General features: G+C 41.5%; 2 protein-coding genes across 4 annotated transcripts in view; both read right to left on the minus strand.

Moving 5' to 3' along the window:
• The window catches only part of KDM4C (lysine demethylase 4C), a 407,190-nt gene that overhangs the window by 95,466 nt on the left and 292,002 nt on the right, over positions 1–19,722 (minus strand). The window lies entirely within an intron of this gene.
• LOC136124464 (protein SET-like) lies at positions 12,580–18,442 on the minus strand. The gene is given in 3 exon segments (XM_065879178.1): positions 12,580–13,490; positions 13,747–14,095; positions 18,323–18,442. Coding segments are annotated over 3 exon segments (1,380 nt in total).

Below are 19,722 nucleotides of genomic sequence, written 5' to 3' on the forward strand. Positions count from 1 at the left end.
TTATCTTTCCCAGCTGAGAGAATGGACAAAAGGTGGTAAAACGGGCTCTGGTCAAAGGATTAAGATTGAACCCTAACCCTGCCCCCACTGTGGCCTTGCACTGATTTACTAACCAGGATATTGCTTCTGGATTATTTATGTGGACTTCCTCTGAGGACAAGTAAATGGCCAATATTTTTTTCAATGATCTATTTGTGGGTAATCTTTCCAAGCTTAGCTGCTTCACTGGTCAAGTAAAGATGACAACAGCAACTACTCCTCATGAAGCTGTTCTCAGGGTTCAAAGAAATAACATCTATAAAAGGTTTCTCAGACCCTAGGACATAGTCAGAGCTAAGCAAGCCTGTCCCATCTGTTCCCAAACCTTACCACTCTTGAAGCCCAAATCCGCACATTCTAAAGACAACTGAGCCTCTTCCTTCACCCAGATAACAGGGACCATGAGGCATGAAGGTCCTCAACCGCCCTGACCTCCCCTTCATCTTCAAAGCCACAGTTTCAAAACACTGATGCTCATAATCATTCAGACACCAGGTAACTATAGATTTCTGCATCTTGTTATTTAATGCATTGATAAAAAAAAAAACACGTTACCATGTCACAAACTAATTTTTAAAACAATTTAGTAAGTGTACTTCAATATTATTGTCTCCTCTGTAATCCTATGTATTTTATTTTTAATATTTCAAAATACTTTTCTGAAGAACTATCCATAGCCTTTACCAAAAACTGCCAAAAGAGTCCATGAAACAAGTTAAGAATCCCTGACACAGAACAATTAAAAATGTCTAAAATCACCATGAATGAACACAGTGATTACAATCACCACATAAGAACAAATATTTCAGTGAATAAGCAAAAATGGAAAACATCGCCCCCACGGGGACCCAGCCTGAGGGGCAGAGGCGGGAGCTTCAAAACTAGGGCAGCGCGAAAGCCATGTGAATGAAAGGCTCTTGGTGCTGCAGCCAGGAGTCAGTGCTGTACCTCTGAGGTGGGAGAGCCAACTTCAGGACACTGGTCCACAAGAGACCTCCCAGCTCCACATAATATCAAATGGCGAAAATCTCCCAGAGATCTCCATCTCAACACCAGCACCCAGCTTCACTCAACGACCAGCAAGCTATGGTGCCGGACATCCTATGCCAAATAACTAGCAAGACAGGAACACAACCCCACCCATTAGCAGAGAGGCTGCCTAAAATCATAATACGTCCACAGACACCTAAAAACACACCACCAGACATGGACCTGCCCACCAGAAAGACAAGATCCAGCCTCATCCACCACTAGTGTTCCACTAGTGACTAGAACACAGTCACTAGTCCCCTCCAGCAGGAAGCCTACACAACCCACTGAACCAACTTTAGCCACTGGGGACAGATACAGAAAACAACGGGAACTACGAACCTGCAGCCTGCAAAAAGGAGACCCCAAACACAGTAAGATAAGCAAAATGAGAAGACAGAGAAACACACAGCAGATGAAGGAGCAAGGTAAAAACCCACCAGACCTAACAAATGAACAGGAAATAGGCAGTTTATCTGACAAAGAATTCAGAATAATGATAGTAAAGATGATCCAAAATCTTGGAAACAGAATAGAGAAAATGCAAGAAACATTTAACAAGGACTTAGAAGAACTAAAGAGGAAACAAGCAACAATGAACAACACAATAAATGAAATTAAAAATACTCTAGAAGGGATCAATAGCAGAATAACTGAGGGAGAAGAATGGATAAGTGACCTGGAAGATAAAATAGTGGAAATAACTACTACAGAGCAGAATAAAGAAAAAAGAATGAAAAGAACTGAAGACAGTCTCAGAGACCTCTGGGACAACATTAAATGCACCAACATTCGAATTATAGGGGTCCCAGAAGAAGAAGAGAAAAAGAAAGGGACTGAGAAAATATTTGAAGAGATTATAGTTGAAAACTTCCCTAATATGGGAAAGGAAATAGTTAATCAAGTCCAGGAAGCACAGAGAGTCCCATACAGGATAAATCCAAGGAGAAATACACCAAGACACATATTAATCAAACTGTCAAAAAATTAAATACAAAGAAAATATATTAAAAGCAGCAAGGAAAAAACAACAAATAACACAAAAGGGATTCCCCATAAGGTTAACAGCTGATCTTTCAGCAGAAACTACACAAGCCAGAAGGGACTGGCAGGACATATTTAAAGTGATGAAGGAGAAAAAGCTACAACCAAGATTACTCTACCCAGCAAGGATCTCATTCAGATTTGATGGAGAAATTAAAAACTTTACAGACAAGCAAAAGCTGAGAGAGTTCAGCACCACCAAACCAGCTTTACAACAAATGCTAAAGGAACTTCTCTAGGCAAGAAACACAAGAAAAGGAAAAGACCTACAATAACAAACCCAAAACAATTAAGAAAATGGGAATAGGAACATACATATCGATAATTACCTTAAATGTAAATGGACTAAATGCTCCCACCAAAAGACACAGACTGGCTGAATGGATACAAAAACAAGACTCATATATATGCTGTCTACAAGAGACCCACTTCAGACCTAGAGACACATACAGACTGAAAGTAAGGGGATGGAAAAAGATATTCTATGTAAATGGAAACCAAAAGAAAGCTGGAGTAGCAATTCTCATATCAGACAAAATAGACTTAAAAAAAAAGACTATTAGAAGAGACAAAGAAGGACACTACATAATGATCAAGGGATCGATCCAAGAAGAAGATATAACAATTGTAAATATTTATGCACCCAACATAGGAGCACCTCAATACATAAGACAAATACTAACAGGCATAAAAGTGGAAACCGACAGTAACACATTCATAGTAGGGGACTATAACACCCCACTTTCACCAATGGACAGATCATCCGAAATGAAAATAAATAAGGAAGCACAAGCTTTAAATGATACATTAAATAAGATGGACTTAATTGATATTTATAGGACATTCCATCCAAAAACAACAGAATATACATTTTTCTCAAGTGCTCATGGAACATTCTCCAGGATAGATCATATCTTGGGTCACAAATCAAGCCTTGGTAAATTTAAGAAAATTGAAATTGTATCAAGTATCTTCTCCGACCACAACGCTATGAGACTAGATATCAATTACAGGAAAAGATCTGTAAAAAATACAAACACATGGAGGCTAAACAATACACTACTTAAGAACGAAGTGATCTCTGAAGAAATCAAAGAGGAAATCAAAAAATACCTAGAAACAAATGACAATGGAGACACAAGGACCCAAAACCTATGGGATGCAGCAAAAGCAGTTCTAAGAGGGAAGTTTATAGCAATACAATCCTACCTTAAGAAACAGGAAACATCTCGAATAAACAACCTAAACTTGCACCTAAAGCAATTAGAGAAAGAAGAACAAAAAAACCCCAAAGTTAGCAGAGGAAAGAAATCATAAAAATCAGAAATACATAAAAAGAAATGAAGGAAACAATAGAAAAGATCAATAAAACTAAAAGCTGGTTCTTTGAGAAGATAAACAAAATTGATAAACCATTAGTCAGACTCATCAAGAAAAAAAGAGAGAAGACTCAAATCAATAGAATTAGAAATGAAAAAGGAGAAGTAACAACCGACACTGCAGAAATACAAAGGATCATGAGAGATTACTACAAGCAACTCTATGCCAATAAAATGGACAACTTGGAAGAAATGGACAAATTCTTAGAAATGCATAACCTGCCAAGACTGAATCAGGAAGAAACAGAAAATATGAACAGACCAATCACAAGCACTGAAATTGAAACTGTGATGAAAAATCTTCCAACAAACAAAAGCCCAGGACCAGATGGCTTCACAGGTGAATTCTATCAAACATTTAGAGAAGAGCTAATACTTATCCTTCTCAAACTCTTCCAAAATATAGCAGAGGGAGGAACACTCCCAAACTCATTCTACGAGGCCACCATCACCCTGATACCAAAACCAGACAAGGATGTCACAAAGAAAGAAAACTACAGGCCAACATAACTGATGAACATAGATGCAAAAATCCTCAACAAAATACTAGCAAACAGAATCCAACAGCACATTAAAAGGATCATACACCATGATCAAGTGGGGTTTATTCCAGGAATGCAAGGATTCTTCAATATACGCAAGTCAATCAACGTGATACACCATATTAACAAATTGAATGAGAAAAATCATATGATCATCTCAATAGATGCAGAGAAAGCTTTCAACAAAATTCAACACACATTTATGATAAAAACCCTGCAGAAAGTAGGCATAGAGGTAACTTTCCTCACTATAATAAAGGCCATATATGACAAACCCACAGCCAACATCGTCCTCAATGGTGAAAAACTGAAAGCATTTCCACTAAGATCAGGAACAAGACAAGGTTGACCACTCTCACCACTCTTATTCAACATAGTTTTGGAAATTTTAGCCAAAGCAATCAGAGAATAAAAGGAAATAAAAGGATTCCAAATTGGAAAAGAAGTAAAGCTGTCATTGTTTGCAGATGACATGATACTATACATAGAGAATCCTAAAGATGCTACCAGAAAACTACTAGAGCTAATCAATGAATTTGGTAAACTAGCAGGATACAAAATCAATGCACAGAAAACTCTGGCATTCCTATACACTAATGAGGAAACATCTGAAAGTGAAATCAAGAAAACACTCCCAATTACCATTGCAACAAAAAGAATAAAATATCTAGGCACAAACCTACCTAAGGAGACAAAAGACATGTATGCAGAAAATTATAAGACACTGATGAAAGAAATTAAAAATGATACAAATAGATGGAGAGATATACCTTGTTCTTGAATTGGAAGAATCAACATTGTGAAAATGACTCTACTACCCAAAGCAATCTACAGATTCAATGCAACCCCTATCAAACTACCACTGGCATTTTTCACAGAACTAGAACAAAAAATTTCACAATTTGTATGGAAACACAGAAGACTGCAAATAGCCAAAGCAATCTTGAGAACGAAAAACGGAGCTGGAGGAATCAGACTTCCTGACTTCAGACTATACTACACAGCTACAGTAATCAAGACAGTATGGTACTGGCACAAAAACAGAAAGATAGATCAATGGAACAGGATAGAAAGCCCAGAGATAAACCCACACACATATGGTCACCTTATCTTTGATAAAGGAGGCAGGAATGTACAGTGGAGAAAGGACAGCCTCTTCAATAAGTGGTGCTGGGAAAACTGGACAGGTACATGTAAAAGTATGAGATTAGATCACTCCCTAACACCATACACAAAGATAAGCTCAAAATGGATTAAAGGGCTTCCCTGGTGGCGCAGTGATTGAGAGTCTGCCTGCTAATGCAGGGGACGTGGGTTCGTGCCCCGGTCTAGGAAGATCCCACATGCCGCGGAGCGGCTGGGCCCGTGAGCCATGGCTGCTGAGCCTGTGCGTCTGGAGAGACCACAGCAGTAAGAGGCCCACGTACCGCTAAAAAAAAAAAAATGGATTAAAGAGCTAAATGTAAGGCCAGAAACTATCAAACTCTTAGAGGAAAACATAGGCAGAACACTCTATGACATAAATCACAGCAAGATTCTTTTTGACCCATCTCCTAGAGAAATGGAAATAAAAACAAAAATAAACAAATTGGACCTAATAAAACTTAAAAGCTTTTGCACAGCAAGGGAAACCATAAACAAGACCAAAAGACAACCCTCAGAATGGGAGAAAATATTTGCCAATGAAGCAACTGACAAAGGATTAATCTCCAAAATTTACAAGCAGCTCATGCAGCTCAATAACAAAAAAAACAAAGAACCCAATCCAAAAATGGGCAGAAGACCTAAATAGACATTTCTCCAAAGAAGATATACAGACTGCCAACAAACACATGAAAGAATGCTCAACATCATTAATCATTAGAGAAATGCAAATCAAAACTACAATGAGATATCACCTCACACCCATCAGAATGGCCATCATCAAAAAATCTAGAAACAATAAATGCTGGAAAGGGTGTGGAGAAAAGGGAACCCTGTTGCACTGCTGGTGGGAATGTAAATTGGTACAGCCACTATGGAGAACAGTATGGAGGTTCCTTAAAAAACTAAAAATAGAACTACCATATGACCCAGCAATCCCACTACTGGGCATATACCCTGAGAAAACCAGAATTCAAAAAGAGTCATGTACCAATGTTCACTGCAGCTCTATTTCCAATAGCCAGGACATGGAAGCAACCTAAGTGTCCATCATCAGATGAATGGATAAAGAAGATGTGGCACACTGGGCTTCCCTGGTGGCGCAGTGGTTGAGAGTCCGCCTGCCGATGCAGGGGACGTGGGTTCGTGCCCCAGTCCGGGAAGCTCCCAGATGCCGCAGAGCGGCTGGGCCCGTGAGCCATGGCCGCTGAGCCTGTGCGTCCGGAGCCTGTGCTCCGCAACAGGAGAGGCCACAACAGTGAGAGGCCTGCGTACTGCAAAAAAAAAAAAAAAAGATGTGGCACATATATACAATGGAATATTACTCAGCCATAAAAGGAAACAAAATTGAGCTATTTGTAATGAGGTGGATGGACCTAGAGTTTGTCATACAGAGTGAAGTAAGTCAGAAAGAGAAGGAGAAATACCATATGCTAACACATATATATGGAATTTAAGGAAAAAAAAATGTCATGAAGAACCTGGGGGTAAGACAGGAATAAAGACACAGACCTACTAGAGAACGGACTTGAGGATATGGGGAGGAGGACAGGTAAGCTGTGACAAAGTGAGAGAGTGGCATGGCCATATATACACTACCAAATGTAAAATAGATAGCTAGTGGGAAGCAGCAGCATAGCACAGGGAGATCAACTTGGTGCTTTGTGACCACCTAGAGGGCTGGGATAGGGAGGGTGGGAGGGAGGGAGACACAAGAGGGAAGAGATATGGGAACATATGTATTTGTATAACTGATTCACTTTGTTATACAGCAGAAACTAACACACCATTGTAAAGCAATTATACTCCAATAAAGATGTGTAAAAAAAAAAAAAAGGAAAACATCATGATTAGATTACTGGTACCCTAGGTTTCTCTTTTTTAAGGTTGTTGTTTTACTGTTTTTACAATAATAATCAAAAAAGGTTAGAGCATAAAAACCATGGTATCTTTAGAGCTTTTTTTTTTCTTTCTTTCTTAACATTTCAAAATCAGAACTGGCAGATTTGCTTCCACAGCGAACCAAAGACACTATGCACTACCCTCAAGTTTCCCTGTTTTTGCAACTAGCCATGAACAGGTCATAAAAAAGTTTATAACGGCAACAGAGGAGTCAAGTAATTCTAACCATGCAGATTTTCTTCATGAAAATAACAATACCTTATCCACATTACCTACAATGTGTTTCTGTCATGAAAAATTGGCTAAACAACGTCAGACAGGTATTAGACTGGCCCAGCAACTGACTCTTCTGCAAAAGGGTGAGAACACTAACTTCTCTGAAAACTTCATTTAGATTAAAAGTAAACATTTTTCAGATGTGGGCCACATCTTGCTTATTCTTGCCATGGCTTTTATGGTGAGCTTTTCATTCTCCCTCTATTTCTCAAAGGAATTTTCTCAATATTTAAAAATTCCATTTCTGTGAGATCTGTTCAAACAGAACAGTGAATTACCAAAGCAGATGTGTGAAAGAACTCTAAGAGACATTTACTGCTTCTATTATGGCTCACTGGCGATCGTAAAACTAAAGTGTGGTCGTCTTCTATCATTCACATTACTTTTTTAAAAGATGAGGATAATCCGGTTCATCCTGAAGTTCACACCCCTATTCCCCTTACGTGTATGCCTGTGTGTGATGAGACAGCCCCTCAGCTGATCCATGGAACAGGAGTCCATCAAGCTTCAGGGAGTAAAAGACAAGCTGCTTTTGTCTAAGTATGTATACATATAAATTTCAGTGCTACAATTTTGAGGCCAACGTGGTACTTTTCAATGGTAAACGATAAAGAAAAAACAGTATTCTCTGGAATCCCCTTCAAATGACTGTGGTCAAATGAACGCAAAATGAGGAAACAGAAGAGTTCAAGACCTCTAGGTTTTTTTGTACTAAAGGTTAAGATTTGGGGCTCATAATGCTTGCCTGTATCTGAGCAAATTTCAGGCTAACTCACACCCATCCGGCTCCCTGACAGAGGAGAAGCACTGAGGGAGACTGCAGTTTGAGCTCCAGGTCCCCCACTAGGGAGCGGGGTACTTGGGTGAGCTCCCATGTGCACCTGAGCCTCAGTTTCTACAGCTGCGCTTCATAGGATCACCGTGGGAATTAAGGGGGTAATGGATACAAAAGTGCTCTCTAAACACAAAAGGCTTTGCAAACATGGCCATTGTTACTGTACCCTTTAAAAGATGAGGAAAAAAAGGAAAAAGAAACAGTAGAATGTGATAATGTATCTGTTCCTTTCCGGTTCCCACAGCAAAAGGCACACGAGCTTTAACATAGGATACAAATGAGGCAGAAGATCAGATTGCACCAGTTATAAGGGGATTATACCACTGAGGAACAAAAAGGGTGTGATTTTTCAACAAATCTTCACAGAACAGCGTAGCCCCATTTGCTGAGACCGTGGCTGAGCCCCGTGTTAGGACAAGCATCAACAACTCTTCTCAAACTAGTCTGTACCAAGTTCCCCTGTTCAGCCTCCCTCAGCAACATGTGATCTTTCTTCCCCCTGCTGATGTCTTCCCAGCTGTGAGCCAGTGTACTCATTCTTCAATCCTGGCTTCCCATTTCAATGGCAAGTGTGATGACCACAGCTTAATTCTTTATCACGTGTGTTTTTTTTCAGATTTACTTTTAAGAAGTGTGTGAGGGGGGAGAATCTTCTTACTAGATTCAGGGTTTTCATTTTTTGAGTATTTTCATTTTTTCTGCAATAGCCGTGTTTAGTTAACTATTTTTTAAAGCAGGGTCACTGAAATCATACATTTATCCAGTATTCATCAAAATGTAAGAAACTAAACACCTGGATTCACAGACCCTTCTTAAAGTATAGGGAGCATGTATTTCTGCTTTCTTACAGAGGGTAAACCCTTTTTTTTTTCTTTTAATGATGTTAAGCTTCTTAGGGAAAAAAAAAACCAAACTCAACAACATCTATATTACTGGGGTGGAAAATTTATTCTATTCTATTACTAGACTTGTGTGAAGTTTGGCAAAATGTCACACGGGGTTTCCCTATTAAGTGAATTCTGACCTCCACTTTGGACTTATATAGTGTTAAAACCATTCCTATGAAAGTGACAAACTGCATGTTTCCATTGAAAAACACCCAGTAGCCCCCAGGGAAGAAAGAATAACCTGTTCAGGTTCCCTTGAAATATTCATGAACTCAGCAGAGGATCAGATTAAAAACAGAGCCCCCAAGCAGAGGAGGTTTTGGTTTTTTCCCCAAGTTTTAAGCTTTATGATGGTCTTTTCACAACTTGGCCCACCTGCCCATAAAAATGCTCCTATGCCCCGCCAGGATTATAGTTTATCTTGCAAACTTTTACCTAATGGACAAAAACAAGATGTACAGTTAATTCTTCCCCTTGCAAGTGAAGTGTAGTTATCAGCAGACATATATGAGAAATCATGACAGTGGGTTAATACTGTGGTGTGTGCCTATTTTTTTGAAAGTGACAGCTGGGCACACTGGAGATATAACATAGGAAACATAAACCCTTACCACATGAGTCAAAGAAAAATATGCTTAGGAACTATCTGTCGGGGGAAAGGGGACACACCACACATCTTAAAGTCAAGTGAAAATGGTGTTATTGTTTTGACTGGTCCACTGTACTGAACCTCCTGTGGCAAGGTTGAATAGAACATCATAAAATAGCCCTTTCCAAAGCCATCCTCCATTTGACCACACCAGACATTAACACAAGGGAAGCTTAACCCTTCTGAAAACATTTTAAACCCGATCAAATTAAAAGCAGCACCAGAGAGATTATTTTTTCCTAGCAAGAACCCACAAGCAATTTACTTGACTAGAGGAAAAATGCAAAGAAATCCTTTATCACAAAATAGCTTCTTGAATCTTTCTACCAATAAACCTTCCATCCATCCATCCAAGAATGCCTATCCTCCCTGCTGATAACAAGCTGTGGAGATAAATATTTTATGTTTTTCTATAAAACCCCAAATGATGTTTTCAAATAAAATGAAACTACGACATGCCACTGTCAAAAATGGTCCTAGAAGAGGTAAATGTCATTTTAACTGCTGTGTGTTAAAATATTTAGTAGAAAGAATCTACTTGTCAAGTTCCTACAGAAAACTCCAAAGAGATTATAAGCACATCTATCAAATTTTCATCTACCTTGGGGCTGACCTACTGGGGAAACCATAGAAAGCCTGGCCTTGTGCTATGAGGGAGCTGGAGGTTTAGAGTTCTGGACAATAATGGGGTCACAGTCAAGTACAAAGATGGGGCCTGATAGAGTTTCTGCAGTGATTCCCCAGTGAAGGCGTACTGGCAACAGGCAGCTGCATTCTGCTTTAAGCCACAATTTCAGCTAAGGAAATGAACCCATGTGATGGACCATCAAACTCCCTTGTGAGAATTCTGACCTCTCACTCCAAACCTAGCAAAGAAACACCCATCAAATATTAGCAAAAGAAAGACCAAGCCAGCAAAACGTGGGAAGGATTTTTTTTTAAGCCTCATTTAAATAGCTTCCATACCCTACCCTTTGGGAATTATATTAGGTAACTTTTTTAAACAAGGAAAACTTGGTTTTAAGGAGCTTATGGGAACATTTAACTTGGAATGGAAAGGTTATTTGCTCAGTGTTAGGCTAAAAGCCAAAATCCACTTTTAGCCAGAGATGATTTTAATATTATACCTCACAAGAGTATTGTGTCATGTGAGCAGGCGGCAGAGATAAGCAATGGAGCAAAGTTATGACTTCCCCCAAAGACTCATTAAAATGTATTATTAAGTATAAAAAAATTCGGAAAATCCAAGAGGAACCCGTCTGTACTATCTCAGAAACAGTAAAAATTCTTTCCAACTTATCACTTCTTTCACTCTGCCTCCTCTACATATACCACTCAGTAAATACTGGGAAGAACTCGATCCTGATGAAAAAGAGGATGAAGATGAAAAAGAGGATGAAAAATGCCCTAAAGAGCCACTAGGATGACCTGCATATGATTTTTCCTTTAAATGTGCTACAGAGGAATATATGGTGAATTCCGGTGACTATAAAAAATAATAAACCTGTGAAGAGGCCATGATATTTTTTAAATTATTCAACCCACAAAACACTTTAAAGTATGTTAAATTAGAAACATTATTTTGAAGAAAAATAGTAACTTTTCCCCACTTCAATTTTTATAATCTGAAATTTTAATAACTCCAATATTTTTCTTTTTCTTTCTGTTTTGGTTGTTAACTCATGTCAAACTGTTTTCCCTTGGGCTTCCCTGGTGGCGCAGTGGTTGAGAGCCCGCCTGCCGATGGCGGGGACACGGGTTCATGCCCCGGTCTGGGAAGATCCCACATGCCGCAGAGCGGCTGGGCCCGTGAGCCATGGCCGCTGAGCCTGCACGTCCGGAGCCTGTGTTCTGCAACGAAAGAGGCCACAACAGTGGGAGGCCCGCGTACCGCAAAAACCAAAAAACAAACAAAGAAAACAAAAGCGTCATCTTAAACTGCAAGGATGTCCGTTAAACATCACAATTAAACATACCAAAGGAGAAGCCATGTTGTCAAAATGCCCACTTAACCCACCCAAACATCTCAAACCCACCCTTTGCTGACCTTCTATAACCCCATTTTTTAAAGTTTTTTTTTTAATTAATTAATTAATTAATTTATGGCTGTGTTGGGTCTTCGTTTCTGTGCAAGGGCTTTCTCTAGTTGTGACAAGCGGGGGCCACTCTTCATCGCGGTGCGCGGGCCTCTCTTGTTGTGGAGCACAGGCTCCAGATGCGCAGGCTCAGTAATTGTGGCTCACGGGCCCAGTTTCTCCGCGGCATGTGGGATCTTCCCAGACCAGGGCTCGAACCCGTGTCCCCTGCATTGGCAGGCAGATTCTCCACCACTGCACCACCAGGGAAGCCCTAAGGTTTTTTTTCTTTTTTTAAACAAGAGAAAGTAGACAGATACATGTTGGTAAATGCTAACTGTCCATATTCACATAGAGACACAGTGTAATCTCTGAGCCCAATATACAGAGACAGGAGGAAAAAAGCTAGAATTCTATGCACAAATACACAGGGGCCTAGTACCCTCCAGCTTCCAGCAGAGGTAAGGAAGCAGAGGTTTTTCTTTTTTCCCACAGAGTATGGTGGTGTTGATTCCATAAAGTTTTTGTTGAGACAGGAAGGGATAAAAATGAATTTGGAACAGAAAGGGGTAGAGATTCTTTTCCCACTGAATTCTGCTCAAGGTATTTCCCCCCCAAATAAGTTGTGAGCCATGGTATAAAGGAGAAAAGAGACCTCAAAAACAGGGCAACTGAGCACAAGAGGAGAAGGAGGAAAAAAAGAAAAAAAAAAGACTGCAACTTGCTCCCGGGGACTGGAGAAAATTAAAACAGGAAGGTTGGAATCCATCAGTGTTCCATTAGTCATCTTCTCCTTCATCTTCCTCTCCTTCCTCCCCCTCATCATCATCTTCATCTTCTTCACCTTCATCCGCATCCCTTTCTTCATCAATATCTTCCAGTCCTTCTTCCTCTTCATCATCATCATCTTCTTCTCCTTCCCCTTCCTCATCATCCATGTCCGGAACCAAGTAGTACTGTAATGCATTTGGTCAAATATCATCTTCGATGACCTCTCCTAACTCATCTGCACCTGCATCAGAATGATCAGTAAACCAGGTGAAGAAGCTTTCTGGGTCCTCATGCTGTCTCTTCCTGCTGGCTTTATTCTGCGTTTGACTTGAACGTTTTGTCAAATCCTTTCCGGATTTTCATTTGATTTCAGTGGACTTTGAAGATGGATCACCACTCTCGTTCAGATGAAATTCTTTGGAGAGAACTTTATTTTCAAAGTAAGGGTTTTCATCAAAATAAAAATCTATCCGGTAACCTGATTTAATATCTTCAAATTCTGTCACTTCGACTCTTGTCAAATAATGCAGCGCCTCTTCGTCCTCCTCCCCAAGCAGTGCAGACACTTGTGGATGGTTAGCAAATGTTGCTCCCCCAAAATTTGGGATTTGGGTGATCAATTCCGATCTCTTCTGAAAAAATGGTTGGCGGAGTTTGTTATATTTCTGTTCTACTTTCAGAATCTCCTCACTGGCTTGTTCGTTAAGTGTGTCTATTTCATTTTGTACTTCATCAATATGTTCAACTGCTTCCTGCTGTTCTTTCTGGAGGGGAGGCGGCGGCGGCGGGCGCGCAGGAGGCTCTGCTCCCTCACTCAGGCTTCGCGCTCCAGCTCGCGGCTGATCTCCCCAGCCGCTTCCTCCTCCCACTTCCTCCTCACGGCGAGGGCGGGCGGCCGACAAAGATTTTTCTAAAGTAGCTTGTATAAATACAGATAATGTCACACACTGCTAGTGATATAGTTCCAGTGTCATTTTAATTATATTTTTCCTTAAAAAATAATTCACATTAATAAGCGGATAGGATTGGAGGAGCTCTGTTGCAGCAATGTTTCTCAGTTCTTTTGAACTTTCTCAACTACCATCCATTGCTACCTATCAGCTGACTTCCTTTGGGTAGTCCTTCAATTTTGCCAAAAGGAATGAAAAGGAGCCACCTGAGTTGCAAATAAGTACTTGCTACCCAGTCATTACATTCATTCCCTTTTTCAACTTTACTAAGACCAGCGTTTTGCATCATTCCTCTGTTTAACGTGCCAGAGGTCTTCCGACACAAGCAGGGCACCACAGTAAGATCAGAGACAGACACGAGCCAAGTAGGAGATGGGCTGTGAGGGGGAGGAGGACAGGAGACTCTGTAGACCTGTAGACAGCTGGTGTGTTCTTGAGCAGATCGGCTTCGGGAAAAGTGTGGATTATCCTTGTACATGCTCTTCGGAAGGATATGCGGGAACGTGGGCATCAGTTCAAAAGTGCCTGCCAGTTGATCCTGTAGTTCATGATCCCAGGGGTCTTCTGGTAGCAGCTACAGTTATCAAAAGTGAAGAGCACTCTGACAGCACCTCGGTCAGGAGCAAGGGCTGAAGAGGGCAGTGCCCAGTGCAACATTTACTTCCCAAGGGCAGAGTGGCAGCTGGCTCAGGGAGGGACTGGAGCTGAGAAGCAGGGTGGGCATCCTTCTCAGAGCAGCCTATTCCAAAGTGTATTCTCCCAACTTTCCCATCTCCCCCAGCCTCACTTTTCTATAAAGTTTCCACTGAGACACACAGCACAGACTGTGGCTAAAATTGTTCCCATCTGTGACAGAGGCATATTTACTCAACAGAATAATAACTATTCTGATGCTGGTATTGCAGCAATCAATGTAGGTCAGAGGACACACAACGAAAAATCTTGTGTGGCCTAACTCAGAAATTCACAATTAGGCCAGTGGAGTTTTAAGATACAGAAATATCTATCAATTTTTAAAACTTTTCTGCTTGCTCTTGGGTTCAAATGTACTAAATGTGAATAACTTTTTTAAATGAAAAGTAATAAAAGAAAGAAAAAGAGGAAAAAACGAAGTTCCTCCACTGCATGCTCCATTCACTTTAGGAGGGGTTAATGTGTAAGCCCAGCGGGGAGCACCATTTTCTATAAATGCTAAAATTATCTCACCATGCATTCTGAGAAGAAAAACGCAACAGAAAAAAAATGTTTAAGCCCACACTCCTACGAGCAGAGGAGGAAGCGGGAGCATAAGCGTGACTCCTGCCTTTCTGCCTCTAGCAGGAGCTCTCACGGCAATACCACCCAAGGACCCAAAGCTGCTGCAGGGTCAGCCGTCAGAACTCTGCATTTTACAACGTAAAAGTCAGGTTAAGTATCAGACCAGAAAGAGCCTACCCTCCCCCCTTACTGGTTGTTCCCCATAGTTCATCCTACACAACTAGACTTGATTAGAAACAACTTTCAGCACAGCCTCACTGGCTCTTTTGGAACCAGGAAAAGGTGAGAAAAATCCCAGAATAAGAATTTTAGAACTGAAAGGATCGTTTACCTTAGAAATAAGGAAACTGAGGCCTGAAGCACATGAGCTTGCCCACAATCACACACCCAGGGCTGAGACGCCCCCAAAGGCATCCCTCTCTCCTCTGCCACGCGGCTCAGAGCTCTATCCTCCGCTGCTCTTGCCCCACTGGTTCCTTTCTCTTCTCTGACGCACCTCGTTTCTTCCAGCCTCAAGGACCTTGAATATACCACTCCCTTAACTTGCATAACTTCCCCCAACCATCCCTACCTTCACCTTGGCTGCACCTCTCTCACGTTTTAGTTCTTAAATGTCATTCGTTCAGGGTCATCCACTCTTGACGCTCCAAATTAGGTTAGTCTCCCTGATGGACATTGTCATGGGACAATTCCTTTTCATAAATAGTCATTTTTAAATATATCTCTCTTCCTAGACCTAAGAGCTCCAAGAACATTGGAACCAATATGTTCTGGTTCATCCTTATAAGCCCTTACATATAAGCCCTTATAAGTAACGGCTCAGGACCCGGAAGAAGGTAAACACTCATTAGATATTTATAAATAAATTTAATAAATATTTACTACATGTTGGATACTGCTTTGAGGGTAATACTGCTTTAAGTAAATAATTATTTACTTAATTTATTCCTCTAAACTCCATGAGATAGGCAATCATAATATTTCCATTTTATAGATGTAGAAACTGAGGCACAGAGCAGTTCAGGAACTTCACCAAGATCACACAGCTCATAAGTGGAAGAGTCGTGACCCTGGGTAACATTTATGGTAGCTGCTTCATAAAGGGTCAATGGAGACCTGCATGAACACTTAGTACTTGGAAAGATTTTTAAAGAACAAGCTATGAGCATAGTGGGCCGCCCTGATATCGGACACTAGATGAGCATTTTCCAAAAGAATATGTTAACAGACTTTATATTAGTCATCTTTCATGCTCCAGCAGCAACCATCTCCAAAGCCTCATGAAATGTTTGTTTCTTGCTCATGTTGAATGCTGGCTGTGACTCTGCTGCAGGTCTTTAATCTGGGCCCCGGGCTGGGGGAGCGCCCCTATCTGAACCACGCCGTTTTCACAGATGGGAACGGAGAGATGGTGGCACCACGCAGAGGCTCCTAGAGCTTCAGCCAGCAGCAGCACAGGTCATTACCACTTACATTAAATTAAAAGCCCCAGGCTCGTTATTTTCTTCCCCTAAGTTCCCCAGGGCATTAGAAGCAACCAACCACCTCCATTCAACTCCTTATCTTCACTAAAATGTTCTATGGCAGCACATACTTGGTCTCTCAGAGTCTTGTCTCCTCTAGGCACTTGATGGCAGGGATCTAAGGGTGATAATCTGAGTAGCTCTCTGCCCCTGCACACCATGAGCTACCAGCTGAATTCTTCCTACAATTCTTCGTAGCTTTTTAGTCTTCTCTTCATATAATGGTTTTACTCTTTCAATCTTCTCCTAAACAAAAAACCTCTTAAGGATCTGGACCCAAATTCTCATAGAGGTACGGTGGAGAGACCTCCCTATCTTTCTTTTGAGAGAAGGGATGATGTAGAAGGAACACAAACTGTCCCACAGTTTTACTGTTTGAATGCTACCGCCCTGTCTCACAAAGAACACTAACTTCCATTTGCCTCAGGCACTTTACATGCAGTAACTCACGATTCGTTATGTCTCTGGATGTTAGGTATGATAATCTCATTTTACAGGTAGCAAATATTAGACACCTGGAGATTAAATTCCCTGCCTAAGGTTTCGTAGCCAACAGCAGAACCAGGACAAGATCCCTCCTGATGTTCTGTCCTTTGCATAGAAAGGCTCATCTAGGCTTTCTGATGATCTTGAGCTAAAGTTAAGACAGAGCCAGAGTAAACATCAACTCCTCTCTCCCCTGACATACGCAAATGCATACATCCACACATACTAAATATATATTTATTTTATTTTATTTTATTTTATTTGCGGTACGCGGGCCTCTCACTGTTGTGGCCTCTCCCGTTGCGGAGCACAGGCTCCGGACGTGCGGGCTCAGCGGCCATGGCTCACAGGCCCAGCCGCTCCGCGGCATGTGGGATCTTCCCGGACCAGGGCACGAAACCGCGTCCCCTGCATCGGCAGGCGGACTCTCAACCACTGCGCCACCAGGGAAGCCCACTAAATATATTTTATATGTGTGTGTTTTACATAAAATACACACATACAAACATATGTACAAAATACCAACTCGGAACGGGGGGAAACGTTCCTGAACTGTCGAGTACGTACTGACTGCTGAACTGAGAGAACTCTACTTATTTGATAAATTATTAAATACTGTGCAGCACTTCTTCAGGAATACAGACAACAGGGAACTTCAGTCAGGTCTCATCCCTGCTTGAGATGGAACCCTAACAATGGCTAGGAATATAAATATTAAATAAGGAAGGAACACTTAATGGTTGGTGCTCTATTTTATCATTTCTCCTAACTCTGACACTTTCCTTGTATTGCACACAACATGATCACTCATTCTGTTGAATAGAATGAATGTTCCTATTGTCAGCTCTCTGTTTTGCTACTGCAAATCCTTTGCAAAATTGCCCGTTTCATTTTTTATCCCCTGTAGATCTTCCTGCCCTCAAGGAAGCAGCTTTAAAGCAGTGTGAGTTCCAGAGCCAAGCGTGACAACCCAGCAGTCTCAAGATGAAGTGTCAAGTCAGCAGACAAGGGTGCCTGCGGTAGCGGGGCCGACTTTTTCAGGAAAAGGACTGCCCAAAGCCCTATGGAGGCCTACTGGGTCCCACAGGCAGGAAGCAGTCAGAGCTCTGTCTCTGCGAATGGCTACACAACAAGTACTATCCTTTCCATCATCACCCTCAGAGAGGACTCAAGTGCAAGGCTCTGGAGGACTCAGTGAGGGTGTGCGGAGTCGCTCTAAATGGGATGCCTCTAGTGTCTATCTTGATCACGGTGTCAGTGACAATGCCTGACTGGGTTCTCCTCCTGACTCCTCCTGAATCTCACCTGCTAGGGAGGCTGAAATGAAACTCAGGTGAGCACACACCAGTCCTAATGGAATGTTGGTCTGAGTCCCTCCCTTTGTGCCATTTTAGTGGGCAAGGTTGGAGGGAAACCTTATAACTGGTCCATTCATTCATCGTTTAAACGTTTTCTGGGTATAGGCTCTGGCCCCACATGAGGCTCTGATGATACAAAGCTGAAGATCACAGTGGTGTCTGCCCTGGAGGAATCACAGTGTCTCCAGAAGGAGGTCTCAGGAGTGTAGCTGTGATGACTCCATCCCCAGAGCCACCTTGATGCCATTCACAGGGCGGTAGGCCAGGCCAAGTGGAAGGTACCCAACGTTTAAACATCGTCCCCCAAATACCTCCCACAAAGCCCCTGTAGCCAGCAATTAGCTCTCTGGGTTCCTGCTCTCACACAGTTTCTAAAGAAGTGCGAGAAACAGGGGATGTTCACCCCGTTCCCTTGAGTCTCTGAGGTAACACATGCCATTCCTTACTAGCCCCTGGCCTACCTTCCACTGTTTGCCCCTCTGAACTCCTCTCCAGGGTTTTAGACACTTGTTTTGCAGATGCTGGAAACACAGAGGATACCTTCCATCAACTCAAAGAGGTCTGTCTTCATACTTCCTCATGCAGAGCAGTTATTCTACTTCCCAGATTTCCCCCTAACCCCTTCAGGCTGTGGACCCATGGGGTGTTCAGTGTTTTTCAACAGCAATGCCAGGTGTGACTCTGGCATTTATGACTGCCAGCATTTTCAGAGTGGATGGATGCCAGAGACACACTCCTGGAGCACTTTTAGTCAACGGGGTAGTGCCTCCTGTGAGATGTGATGAGTGCCTCTGATCCTTTACAGCTGATCCACCAGGAGGACAAATGCTCAGGCTGCACTCTGCTGTTCCTTGCTTGCAGTGTGTTTGACATGCTGTATGGGGCACAAGTAGGAATGTTTCCCTGAAGTTATTTAAAACCCTATAGGTGCCAAGCTTGCCAAATCATAAATTTAGGAAATTGCATTCTGTTAGACTAAGTCCTTCCCTTAGCACTTTAGTCACCTAGTTATTCTTCAATTTCTTTCCTACAAATACTTGGCCCAGGTCCCGAGGTTCATCCCAAACCTATGTGTCTCCTCAGTACATAAAAGAGATTAAGGAAAGGAGAGGGAACAATAAAATTTCAGGTTTACTGGCACAGTAAGTGAAGTAATCCCCCTATGCATACACTTTTCTTACAGGAAGCTCACTTACTCAACCTTTCCATTCACCTGCCTGATGAGATCTATACAAATATTTTAAGAGGGTAATTTGGAAGACTTGCAAGAGTACAAGTTGTTCAAGCTGCAGCATTAGTCTCTGTTGTTGGCTTTAGGTTTAGCTCATTTACACAAGTGAATAACTAACTGTCTGCTACTTAATCAGATCGATCAAGACTCATTTAAACTACTTGCTAACAGTCCTCTTCTATACACCAGCAGTCTTCAATTGTTTTTGCTTACAATTCCCCCAAAAGAGTTTTGGAAAACTGTACCTTTCCTTGCATATGTTGAAGTTAACCCTCATAAATTTTATTTTTTAATTTTAAGACTGGAAAAAAAAAAGTAAAGGATACCCTTTTCCAGCATAGAATTC

This window comes from Phocoena phocoena, chromosome 6, assembly GCF_963924675.1.
Source record: "Phocoena phocoena chromosome 6, mPhoPho1.1, whole genome shotgun sequence".
NCBI classification, from domain to species: Eukaryota; Metazoa; Chordata; class Mammalia; order Artiodactyla; family Phocoenidae; genus Phocoena; species Phocoena phocoena.